This window comes from Paramormyrops kingsleyae, chromosome 22, assembly GCF_048594095.1.
Source record: "Paramormyrops kingsleyae isolate MSU_618 chromosome 22, PKINGS_0.4, whole genome shotgun sequence".
Classification (NCBI taxonomy): Eukaryota; Metazoa; Chordata; class Actinopteri; order Osteoglossiformes; family Mormyridae; genus Paramormyrops; species Paramormyrops kingsleyae.
In genome coordinates, this window is record NC_132818.1 from 19,893,365 (window position 1) to 19,906,286 (window position 12,922).

At 42.9% G+C, this 12,922-nt stretch overlaps 1 protein-coding gene across 1 annotated transcript in view; it reads right to left on the reverse strand.

Moving 5' to 3' along the window:
- LOC111856018 (inactive phospholipase C-like protein 2) overlaps positions 1 to 12,922 on the reverse strand; it is a 120,266-nt gene that overhangs the window by 74,891 nt on the left and 32,453 nt on the right. Inside the window, exons 3-5 of the mRNA XM_023835616.2 lie at positions 1,894 to 2,032; positions 1,051 to 1,207; positions 264 to 353 (exon numbers count right to left, since the gene is read on the reverse strand). Of these exons, the coding sequence (XP_023691384.2) occupies positions 264 to 353; positions 1,051 to 1,207; positions 1,894 to 2,021 (375 nt within the window). The 5' untranslated portion in view covers positions 2,022 to 2,032. The remainder of the gene's footprint in view (positions 1 to 263; positions 354 to 1,050; positions 1,208 to 1,893; positions 2,033 to 12,922) is intronic.

Consider the following 12,922-nt stretch of genomic DNA (forward strand, 5'->3'; position numbering starts at 1 on the left):
AGTAATTAGATTACTTGGCCTTTCAGCTGTACACCGGGATATTTACACCAACATTCATGACTTATTTTGTGATGAACCGATGAACTTCCTTATTAGCCATTATTAGTAGTGCCTCTACTGGGGGAAACACTGCTTGACTTTCTCTCTGACGATTTTACAGAACCAGATCTTTACTGAAACAAGTCATGCTCCTGCAAGCCCGCAGCACAAAGTCGCATAGACCCAGCACCATCACAGAGCACAGTGCTCCAGTGCGTACTCACGTTTGTCGCCTCCCGCACCAGCCTTTGCTCTGTGTAGAGAATGTGCTTGATGCATCGCACCAGTTCTAGTGGGCAGCGGTCGTATGTGCTCTGGAAAACAAGCCACGCATTCCTTTCTTGTATGACAAAACAAAATCACCCCGATGTGCTTCCCAGTTGGCAGACTCGGTATAGTAAGGAACTAAATGTCTCCTTATATAGTGCTTGAAGATGTTCCATAATGTGTTTCTGCAGAGTTATAATAATATCTCAAGAAGGCACTTTATAGCCATTTAGACATTTTTACTGGATTGAATTGCAACATGCTGAGGCTTCTGCAAGAAGTGGGTTTTCATAAGCGTGTCTAATTTATGGAGCACAAACTAAATATCACCTCTGACCACGAATGTCCCACAGTTTCTTCACTAAGATCATGTTTGGATGGTCACACAAATTCCTTGAATCGGTATTGAATTAGTGGGTTTGTATTCACATTGATGGATCTCCCAGAGTCAGCTACATTAAGAGAGTCAGAATAACAAAAAAATAGCAAATGAAAACTTAGATACAAGTTATCACAATACATAGTTGCTATGCCTAAATGCATCTGTAAAGACATCAATGTTGTCATCTTTTTCTGCTCTTTGATGCCACCTGTCATATATTTTGACAAAAACAGACAAAAAAAATGGATAAGTTCCTCCTACACGGTTCTGATTTTAAAATAAAGACATTTTCAGAAGTGCATGTTTTTGCCAGATTGGCTTTGAAGATTTCAGAGTGCTAACCAGGATGGAAAATGGCTCACCTTCAATTGACTGGCATAGTGACCCAGCTTGATCTTCAGCAGAAAGCCGTCCTCACCAACCTGGTGGTCTGCCTTCTTCTGAAGCTCCTGGACCAGGCTGTCCAGCAGACGCTTGGCCTTAAACTCCTCTTGGGGATTCTCAAGGTCAACAGAATCCCTGGTATAAATGGTGGGAAAAAAAGAAGCACATACACAAAACCTTCAAAACACACGCAAGACCATTCTGCCAAATATGTATGTATGTATGTATGTATGTATGTATGTATGTATGTATGTCTGTCTGTATGTCTGTCTGTATGTCTGTATGTATGTCTGTATGTATGTCTGTATGTATGTCTGTATGTCTGTATGTATGCATGTATGTATGTATGTACTGTGTGTGTATGTGTGTGTGTATGTGTGTGTGTGTGTGTATGTATGTATGTATGTATGTATGTATGTATGTCTCCTGACTGTGATGACATCTCTACCTTCAACACTCGGTTAATGCATCAAGAATCTGACAGGTGGTCGACCCGGGAAAAACTACATATGGTTGGTGTCCTTCACATTCTTCCCTTTTGTGAGCTCAGAGAATCTAAACATTTGTTAGTTCCAGCCCTTTCTTGTCTAGCGAACAAGATCATTCACTGGGAGTTACAGTTATAGTCTAGAGCAGTGTTTCCCAATCCGGTCCTCGGGGTCCTGCGGACAGTCCACATTTTTGCTCCCTCTCAGCTCCTGCAGTGGACTGTCTGGCAGGGAGCAAAAACGTGAACCATACGTGGGACCCTGAGGACCGGATTGGGGAACACTGATCTAGAGTGACTACGAAGAATGGACAGGGGCAGCGACGGGACATACCATGGCTGGCTTTCGATCCACTGGGACAGGTAGTGGCGCACCTCGATGGGGAAGTGCTGCCCGTAGAGGGACTGCATCTGGTGGAGTGCGTCCCCCTGCAGCTGCTGCGCCTGGATCCATACTGCCATCTTTCAACACCCTGACGTGAGCGGGCGCACAGAGGGGCAGCCATTATTAGCGGGAATGACGACAAAACCGTCAGCAGATATACCTGTAAGGGGCCATGTGTGGCTGTACGACTCTGCGTCCCTGATCAGAAGGTTGCCAATTCAAATCCCAAGACTTGCAGACTGATGTAAGTTTTAGGCCCTTGACCAAGGCCTTTAAACCATCTGATCCTAATCTCTAGAACTACACTAGTACATTGCGTTGTGATACTAAACAAATGAAAATAAAAGTAACAGTCGCTACAACAGTCTGCTGTGAGATTCAAAAACTACATCTATTGATAATAAATAATAATAATAGTAATAAATAATATGACTCCTTTTAACTATCTTTGAATGAACTATAATCCTCATCTTAAAACGATCAGACATATGTTTGACTAAGAGATTAATGTGGGTGCATCTGATGTTTCAGGTTCTCCACACCACGTCGCTGAGCGTACGGGAATACATTAATGCTGCCAGTCACTAGAATTAATGTGGCTGGTCACTCGAACAGATACTCTCATAATCCCGCCCCCCACCACCATTAAGATGGGAGATTGTTAATGACTTCAAATAGCATCTGCTTACGGGAAAAAGCAAGCTTTTATGGGCAAAAAAATAATAATACACGCATTACACATCAGTGTTAAAAGCTGTAGTGACCGCCAGCAATCTGGATACTGGGGCTGTATAAAATGCTGAATATTAAAACAGTTAATACAGACATGGCGGGTGTATGAATAAATGAGAGTCTTCCATCAGTCTCCTACACCATTTCCTGCAGTACCACGAGCGCCTTCCTTCAGTCTCCTACACCATTTCCTGCAGTACCACGAGCGCCTTCCTTCAGTCTCCTACACCATTTCCTGCAGTACCACGAGCGCCTTCCTTCAGTCTCCTACACCATTTCCTGCAGTACCACGAGCGCCTTCCTTCAGTCTCCTACACCATTTCCTGCAGTACCACGAGCGCCTTCCTTCAGTCTCCTACACCATTTCCTGCAGTACCACGAGCGCCTTCCTTCAGTCTCCTACACCATTTCCTGCAGTACTACGAGCGCCTTCCTTCAGTCTCCTACACCATTTCCTGCAGTACCACGAGCGCCTTCCTTCAGTGTCCTACACCATTTCCTGCAGTACCACGAGGCCCTTCCTTCAGTCTCCTACACCATTTCCTGCAGTACCACGAGCACCTTCCTTCAGTCTCCTACACCATTTCCTGCAGTACCACGAGCGCCTTCCTTCAGTCTCCTACACCATTTCCTGCAGTACCACGAGCGCCTTCCTTCAGTGTCCTACACCATTTCCTGCAGTACCACGAGCGCCTTCCTTCAGTGTCCTACACCATTTCCTGCAGTACCACGAGGACCTTCCATCAGTCTCCTACACCATTTCCTGCAGTACCACGAGCGCCTTCCTTCAGTGTCCTACACCATTTCCTGCAGTACCACGAGCGCCTTCCTTCAGTCTCCTACACCATTTCCTGCAGTACCACGAGCACCTTCCTTCAGTCTCCTACACCATTTCCTGCAGTACCACGAGGGCCTTCCTTCAGTCTCCTACACCATTTCCTGCAGTACCACGAGGACCTTCCTTCAGTGTCCTACACCATTTCCTGCAGTACCACGAGGACCTTCCTTCAGTCTCCTACACCATTTCCTGCAGTACCACGAGGACCTTCCTTCAGTCTCCTACACCATTTCCTGCAGTACCACGAGCGCCTTCCTTCAGTGTCCTACACCATTTCCTGCAGTACCACGAGGACCTTCCTTCAGTCTCCTACACCATTTCCTGCAGTACCACGAGCGCCTTCCTTCAGTGTCCTACACCATTTCCTGCAGTACCACGAGCGCCTTCCTTCAGTGTCCTACACCATTTCCTGCAGTACCACGAGGGCCTTCCTTCAGTCTCCTACACCATTTCCTGCAGTACCACGAGGACCTTCCTTCAGTCTCCTACACCATTTCCTGCAGTACCACGAGCACCTTCCTTCAGTCTCCTACACCATTTCCTGCAGTACCACGAGCGCCTTCCTTCAGTGTCCTACACCATTTCCTGCAGTACCACGAGGACCTTCCTTCAGTGTCCTACACCATTTCCTGCAGTACCACGAGGACCTTCCTTCAGTCTCCTACACCATTTCCTGCAGTACCACGAGGACCTTCCTTCAGTCTCCTACACCATTTCCTGCAGTACCACGAGCGCCTTCCTTCAGTGTCCTACACCATTTCCTGCAGTACCACGAGGACCTTCCTTCAGTCTCCTACACCATTTCCTGCAGTACCACGAGCGCCTTCCTTCAGTCTCCTACACCATTTCCTGCAGTACCACGAGCGCCTTCCTTCAGTGTCCTACACCATTTCCTGCAGTACCACGAGCGCCTTCCTTCAGTGTCCTACACCATTTCCTGCAGTACCACGAGGACCTTCCTTCAGTCTCCTACACCATTTCCTGCAGTACCACGAGGACCTTCCTACAGTCTCCTACACCATTTCCTGCAGTACCACGAGGGCCTTCCTTCAGTCTCCTACACCATTTCCTGCAGTACCACGAGGACCTTCCTTCAGTCTCCTACACCATTTCCTGCAGTACCACGAGCACCTTCCTTCCTGCCTGCCTCAGTTATGCCGAACGGCTCTCGAATAGACAACAGGGGTGTGCAGATCATGTGCAGAGATGACGGGAGCAGATGCCAGGGATGGCCAAGGGTCCTGAGAAGGCATCAGGGTTCCTGGTACCTCTCACCCAAGCCCGGCCTAACTGGTTTTGCGTTGGCGTGCGGTAGCTGTGGGTTTAAACAGCTTTTGCTGTTGCCCAAACATGCAGTCCTGCACAGAAGACGACGTTCAGTCCGGATGTTGGGGAGATATCAAGGACGACCGGGAGTATTCACCCCCCCGCTGTTTGGGCAGCAAATATGAAACACATGGCCTGAAATGAGTCTATTGATGTTGTCATACTAACTATGGTACTAACTCAGTCAGCATTTTTTTCCCCAAAAGTTTATGTTTGATAAGAACTTTTATATTAATCAAGATTTTTGAGATCTAATACAAGTGTTCCAGGAACAAACAGGGGTATGCTAAAAATACATTGTAGAATGGAGTATGAACGACACCATTTCATTCATACTACAATTCCACTCTGAATTTTCCTTGCTGTTCAGTATACATACATATGCGAAAAATATTCAGAATTTTCACAAGTGCAAAGTTGTGTGTGAGCAGCTGTTTCACTTGGTCAAACCAACATAAGGCCAGATCGCAGAAAACCAAACCTGTGCCCAGAGACCATGGAAATTTCAGGGAGTGTCAACGATCCAAACAATGGAAGAATGAACTACACAGATGCAGTTTACTATTCTTTCTCACTTATATGCTTTAAAAACAGGACAGCATTGATATGCTAAAGGTAGAATATTTCATTAAGAGTGTGTCTGTGTGAGTGCATGCCTTGTGCAAACAGGGCGTGTAACGAGCATATGCCACTGTGACTAAGGTGGACGCTGACACCAAACTGCAAACACCGGTCGATTTTACAGGCCACCTGCTGTCACCAGAACCATAAAATAAGGGGAACTTCATTCTCTTTATGCAGTTCCTCATTGCAAACGGAGATCATGGCATTAAACACAGTAAAGCATGTCATTATCATACAGTATATAAAGAGACAGTAAACGAAGGTGTAGTCTTCCTCGTAATGGCTTGTCCATACATGCATATGCAAAAATATCTGAAAGGATTCCAAGAACTACATACACAACCAATCACATCCATCCTTGTCAGCCACATTAATGCATGAGTATTCTGGCACAAATGAATAAATAAGTGGGCAGGGGGGGTGGGACAGCTAACATTTTCCACATGAAACAAGGCATGGAACCACTCTTTTCGATGGTTATACTTACGTTTTTATTAGTACCATACTACCATGAACCACAACTAAGGCAATGAAAGGATTAGTAAAGCAAAAAGACACATATGCTGTAGAGTCACCAAAAATATTTTTCGCAAATTCTCAGGAAAGAATGTATCAGTGGAATAAGCGAGATGAAACAATCAACCGGCCCCTTGAAAAAAAGTACACTGCAGGAAATAAATCCATTCAAATCCAGTTTTGAAATCAATAAACAGGCGCCATAATTGGAGCAGCTCTGACCCGAGTATTTTAGGTCACTTTCAGGCCACCGGCCACTGCTTCCATTACCACCAATCTTCCTGTAATTCAGAGACCGAAATGTAATGTCACCAGACAAAAATGTCCATTTTTAATAACCTAAGGGCACAACCTCATTCAAGCAAACCACTCATTTGATGGCAATTCGGATAAAAGGTAATGAAAAAACAACACGTTCCAAGGGTCACTGGACCATTCGGGTGCTGCAGAACTGTAGAAGACCTTTCAAAGAAGCAGGAACATGGGGATTTGCCTCGAGCCGCTCCGACATGCCCCTCTGAAGGTGACCTTCTGAAGGAAGTGAAAGCACCAAAAGTCCTTCAGCATCATCTGCTCGCCTTGGGAAGAAGGCGAAGGCCCCAAGGAGTAAGGATGAGGGACGAATCTACCACCAGTTATTCCCTGCAGAACAATCTCAACCATACCCTGAAATCCGGCCCAGCTCTAAGATGTAGGGTGGGCTGTTATTCTCTTGGCAGTAATGAGTGCATCTGTGCAGCAGTTAAAGTAGTCCTACGTAAAAAAGAAAATTTGGCCTGCTTCCTTACAATTATCAAATTATACATATATATATATATATATAAATAAAATTCTGTGATTGGGTCGCAATTAGCCACTGTAAAGAACTGTTGAATTTGTATTTGATGTTGATTATCATCCGGTGGCAACCTCTGCAGATTATTTGGTTAGAACATAAAGGGTAATGATGTCCTCTCAACAGGATGATTTATTAGTCCACATCACCATGCAACACTCCATTCATTTTTTCCGGATGTGACTAAATGTGTATTTTTGGTTTTATTTGCATGTATAGACAACTACTCATCAAGAAATGAATCGCTTTTGTGAGAACAATAACAATGTGCTAGCTGAACTTTTCTGACAGCAGAAAGGGAAAAAAACAAACTTAAATATAAGGGATCCTTCTCAGGAGCCTGACAGCACTTAACATACATCATTCGAGCCAAAGTGTTAAAAAGGACCAGGTCTTTTGTACAGCCAGGCTTGGGTTGGAACAAGTCCGTAGAACTAAATCTCAGAACTAGATTAGATCAGACATCCTAGGGGAAATTCTTAAATAAAAATCCAAGGTTAATGCCTGTGTCACACACCCATACAAGACAGGACAACAGAACAATGAATTTAAAAGTGGTATTGCTGTTTGTTCATTTACAGGGAATAACTAAGACTAATAATCTTGCAGTAGTTCGTCCAGTCCAGGATCCTGGACTGGTTCACCATGCCAACTCTCGCTGAAGACATTAAGTTATTCATTGATTAAAAACAAACTGGATTTACAAACACTCAGTGGTGCCCGGGGTCAAATGCACAGAGCCAAGGGTCTTCAGTAGCCAATTCAGTCATGCTTTGTGCCGTCATTAATCAGCAGATGTCTCACAATGTTAGGAGCCGCAACCTGATGGATACACCACCCTCGGTGTAGTTTCTCCCTGCGGCTTGTTTATTTCACGCTGCTGAGAGCTTAAATAAGCCCCCCCTAAAGTATGCCCCCACTGCAATTGTAGCATAGCTGTTTGCAAGTTAAAAGAATGTCAGATCACACGGTTCACTCAAGTATTCCACTCGGGGAAGACAAGGAGTTGAGGGCAACACAGAAAAAGGAAAACCGGACACACCTTGCGTTTCCTCTAATGAAAACCAGCACAAATAAAACTGACGCAAGACAGATCCTGCCTTAGTTCTTTGATAAAATTATACCACTTTAAAAAGCATCTATACAAAAAATTACTTAAAGCCAGCACAAAACAATCAGCTCAACTGGATTTCATTAGTGAAATGACTTTCAGCAGATAAGCCCTGCATGCAGCTTATTAAATGCAGCATCTATGCGTTTGTGAATTAAAGTGAGCTCATTAGCTGTAATGTGATCTGCAGCTAAACTCAGCGTATTTAAAATGCACTAGGTCCATGTGCATATAAATGAATGATTCTAAAACAATAATGATTAAATGGTTAATAGTAATGGCCTTACAGGTTACATCTTAAAAGAGAGAAATTTACGGAAGTATTTCAAGTTCTTAAAACTTGACTTTTTTTAAAATGGCCCCAAAAACTGCTTTTCTATCACCACTGGTACATTTAATAACTATGAAATGAGAGTAACTGAAACCTGACTTTAGATCTCCTCAGCTAGGATGCTATGGGGAGTAATTACAGCTGATCTGTGTTCTTCCCAAGCTCTTGGTAGCCCGGCCCATGTCACACTGAAATCCCGAATTTTATCAAATTTGCATTGAGCTGCAAATTATTCACTGAAAGTAATATCGAATGGAGCCTGGAGCATCAGGATTTTACCATGTTTCTTAATCTGAATGAGATTTTAAATCATTTTCCAGATAGTAACCAAAATTTGGGTCCAAACAGCTCAGCTATGTTCTCTATGGGAAATGAGCCATTTGCCACACTTCTCATGACATTACATTAGGTGTCAGAAGTGGATACAAGTGGTTGAAAACCCAACCTAACCCAGTACCTTTCTTAACTGCATGCCTAACTGAAACTTGAGTTTAGAAACACTAAAAATTATACTGATTATGACACTACGGATAGTAGAATCTTTTCCAAGATTAGTACTTCTTAGAATGTTTTTGTAGGTGCTCCTATAGCCAAAACCATAGACACAGATTCATATTAAATACCTTGTGTTAGTTCGGAGATTTTCACAACCCACATATTGTTTAAATTGGTGCAATTATCTACCTGTGCAAATAACAACTGGCCCTTTGTATTCTGGTGTCAAAGCACCTGAAAATTAAGTATAATTATTGGTAAATGGAAACACTGTGGGCTGATTCTTTCAGTTGTACCACACTGATGTTCTGTGTAGCCTGTTTGCATTTTCACTTAACCTTGTCTTTTTTCCAGCCCAGTAATTTCTTCCTTAACCTCAAGCACAGACTAAAAAAGCGGGCTTTTGAGACAGGCTCCTGCTTATATGAATTGCATGCTGCAGCGTCCATCTTAGCTTAGTCTGGCCTGGTTGACTTGGTCTTCTACGTTTCTGTTCTGTTCACAGTGTATTACCAGGGAAAACATTAATTTTTGAAAGTAGTGATAAGGTGAAATACAGTATATCCTGTGTATTTAATTCTATCACTCCTGTTTTTTTTATAGAAATAAAAGAAACACAATAAGGCCACTGTTTGTTACACACCAGGTTACATCCTTCCCGGAATACTGTCCTGAACTGGACCTCTTCAGGTATGAGGTAAAAGCTTACTTTGTACTCCAAAGGGGAACTGGGGACTCCATTGAAGGTTTCCCATTTCAGTCCAGTGTGCTTTTTAATTTGTATAGTAGTGTGCATGGGGGCATTATCATCCTGGAATATGAGCACGCTGTGAGCGAACAGTGTCCTGTATCACGCCCTCATATTCCTAGGCCATGATATGCAATCATCAACCTTAATGGCGCCCATGAGATGGTTGCCGATTCCAAAATTGCGGTTTGGCATTATGCAAACGTAAACCCATCTGCGTGTAAGAAAACGAATGAAAGATGACTCATTTGTGCTCCTATGTGCCTTTGTGCAATGGCCCTGAATATAAGTGGTTTCGGTATGTCAGCCCTGTCATAAATTCCAGCTTTGTGAAGCTCACAAAGTACAGTGTTTGCTGGGAATGGGATACAGTGGTGCTGATTCAGTTCTGCAGTGATTGTACTTTTGTGGTGCTTGACAACTGTCCCATTACGTGAACATTTATCCAGGGCTGCTTGCGAGTTTTGATTTGTAACCATGATCCCCTATGCCGATACAATCTGCCTGCATTTGCCATCTGCAGTCATGATTTTTGAGACCGTTCCCCATGACTCATTCATTTTGCAGTTTTTGTAATTGATTCATCTGCTATTCAGGCACCAAATACGGGGCTTCTTTGGGACTCTCCTAGTTGCTGCACGCTACTTGGAAAATTCTCACAAAGGGCTGATTGACACATACTTCTATTTGGCATTCAGTGTAATATGAAAATCTTTGTAGCTGTATTTTTAATGGAAATTTCATGACAAGTGAATATGAAGTTATTTTTCATGTGGTGTTTGTTATTGTCCCCACCAGCCTGCATGTTTGACGGCCAAAACAGAAGGTGAAGTTTGTCGATTCACTGCCCTCCTGATGTAGCGTGCAGGCACAGCAGCCCCTAACCAAAAGCTACACCTTTCAAAACAAGGTGATAGCTAGTAAGGCAGTGTTACAGATATGCTAACACTGAAAATGACCATTAGAATACAGAGCTTGATAAGCTGCTGGGGTATTTACTATTTCAGTTCATGCATCATATGAAGCAGTAACAATGGGTGTTGGTTAATGTTGATCAACTCTGCGTCATTAATGGGAGTAACACTGCCTGGGAAACAGCAGTCTACGATGACAGCAGTCTACGATGACAGCAGTCTGATACTTAATTCAACATTTTTTATGCGGAACAGACAAATTTTATTTTAGTTTATACAAATGTATTCAAATGTAGCTCCAGGAACAGTGAATTACATTCTTTTTTTCCAGCCAAGTCATAATTTCATCATCTGCCTCTTAGTGTCATCCCAGATGTGCGGTTCTGATTAGAGGTCGACCGATATATCGGCCGGCCGATATATCGGGCCGATATTTAGCATTTTTTAATGTATCGGCATCGGCCGATATCCGAGTGCACTACGCCGATTTTCAGACAGGCACGTCTACGGGCAGCCCAGTGTTATTGTTGCTGTGGAACACGTGACCCATGCTGCCTTGTGCAGGACCACAGCCAGAAGTTTTGGAAGAGTCCTGGGATAAAACGGTAAGGCTTAAATTCTGATCTTTCAATGACCTGTTTATTTAAGTAGTTAATTGCTATGAAATGTTGCTTTAAAAGAAAACGCGAATTACGCTATTGGGAACTGGGGTAATGATAATGAGCCTTCAACCAACTGTAGCTTACAGGTAACATTAAGGATCATTGATTCTAATAGAGTTCGTTTTGTGCGCTTATTGGTGGGCTCACAGACGTTTTTTAATCGTTAAAAATCATTTTAATTGTTAACATTTTAATTATTACCATATCAGCCCGATGTTATCAGTTATGTTTTTTTCTTGTGTCGGAGAGTTTCACTCTGTGAGTGTGTGGGGCGGAGCAGGCAGCTCTCAAATACTGCAGCGTGTGTGAGAGTTGCGGTACTCTGCCCTGATCACAGACAGCGCCGTCCTCGGAGACACAGAGCTGCTAAGAACAATGCATGGCGGAGAAAAGTGTTTGTTCGAAAGCGTGGTTACCATTTACTTGAGCTGATGCTGACAATGGTCCTTCTGTGCAACTTTTTTTCATTTGAGACCGGAGATTCAAACAATTTGTCAGACGTCTAGATAAAAAGTGCATGACTTTGCGCAGTTAGTTTCCTCATTAAACATGTCTATCCTTTATACGGGCTTATACGTAGACAACGTCACAATCACTAGGGGCTTTTGTTGTCCTTGCATACAAGGCTGTGCAATACGACAGTTATTTTATTTTATTTTCCGGGATCACTAGATTCTGATTGTGAATTTGGCTTTAAGCTATCTGTCTGCTAACAACAGAAACAACATGTTAGTGTACACTACTCATCATACCTTGATGCACTTAGTGTTTTTTTTTCTTCAAAATGTATTAGAGTGTAATTGTTTTAATGTGCATGGAATACTGGAATTGTAGAATGAATTGAAGATGAAGGTACTATAAAAAAATTCTAACCTTGCATTTATTCTTCTGTTTTAGTAATTGCTGTCTGATGGCTGAACAAAAATCTAATCCTGTATGGCAGCATTTCACAAAGCCAACACCAGGAAAAGCCAGGTGCAATATCTGCAGCAGACTGGTGAGCTTGGGAGCTGAAGAATGAGTTTGCTGCTAAAGAGATTCTGATGCTGCTATCTTTATTGTTTATAAGTTTAAGTTGTTTATAAGTTGTATTGTGTTTTTGTTATTTAAGTTTATATTTAAATTTACACAAGTCAGTATTCAATAAATGCTAAGTTGAGAAATTTTGTGTATCGTTTGTTATTATTAATGTGATATTTTATCATGCAAATAGAGGGGAAAACGTCCAATTTTCGGCCAAAAAATATCGGCAGCATATATCGGCCATCGGCTGACCCTGACTCCTAAATATCGTCATCGGCATCGGCTATTGAAAAACCCATATCGGTCGACCTCTAGTTCTGATCATGGCCAAAAGGGAAACACGGTCTTGCATATACCTGGCTAGAGTAGCCCAGTCTCGGTCGTGCTACCAGCTAAATATCAACAGGGGTCTGATTGCTTCAGCTCACAATGACATTGTTTAGTCTCCATAAAGCTTAAAAGGTTAAACTGTAGACACACTACCTGCCATGCATCTTGGAGGGTGTGGGGCTTTTGCAAACTGCCACATCGTGATCTATACTTCAGAGCACAAGCCGAAATTGCATAGCACTGTGACGCTATACTACTGATCCAATCATGCCACGCCAGTCCACTCATTCAGAGGGTCCCCAGGGACACTGAAGTTTTGCTAGAAGCTATCAATGAAAATAAGTTACACTCTTTACTGTTTTTGGGGGCTAATGGACTATGCATGTTTCAAAGGCAAAAATCACCATTATCCACCACAGACCTGGTAACAATTTATATGGGTTTAAGAACTTTTCTAATAGCTTTCTGTTACTCGGCATCAACAAGATATCAA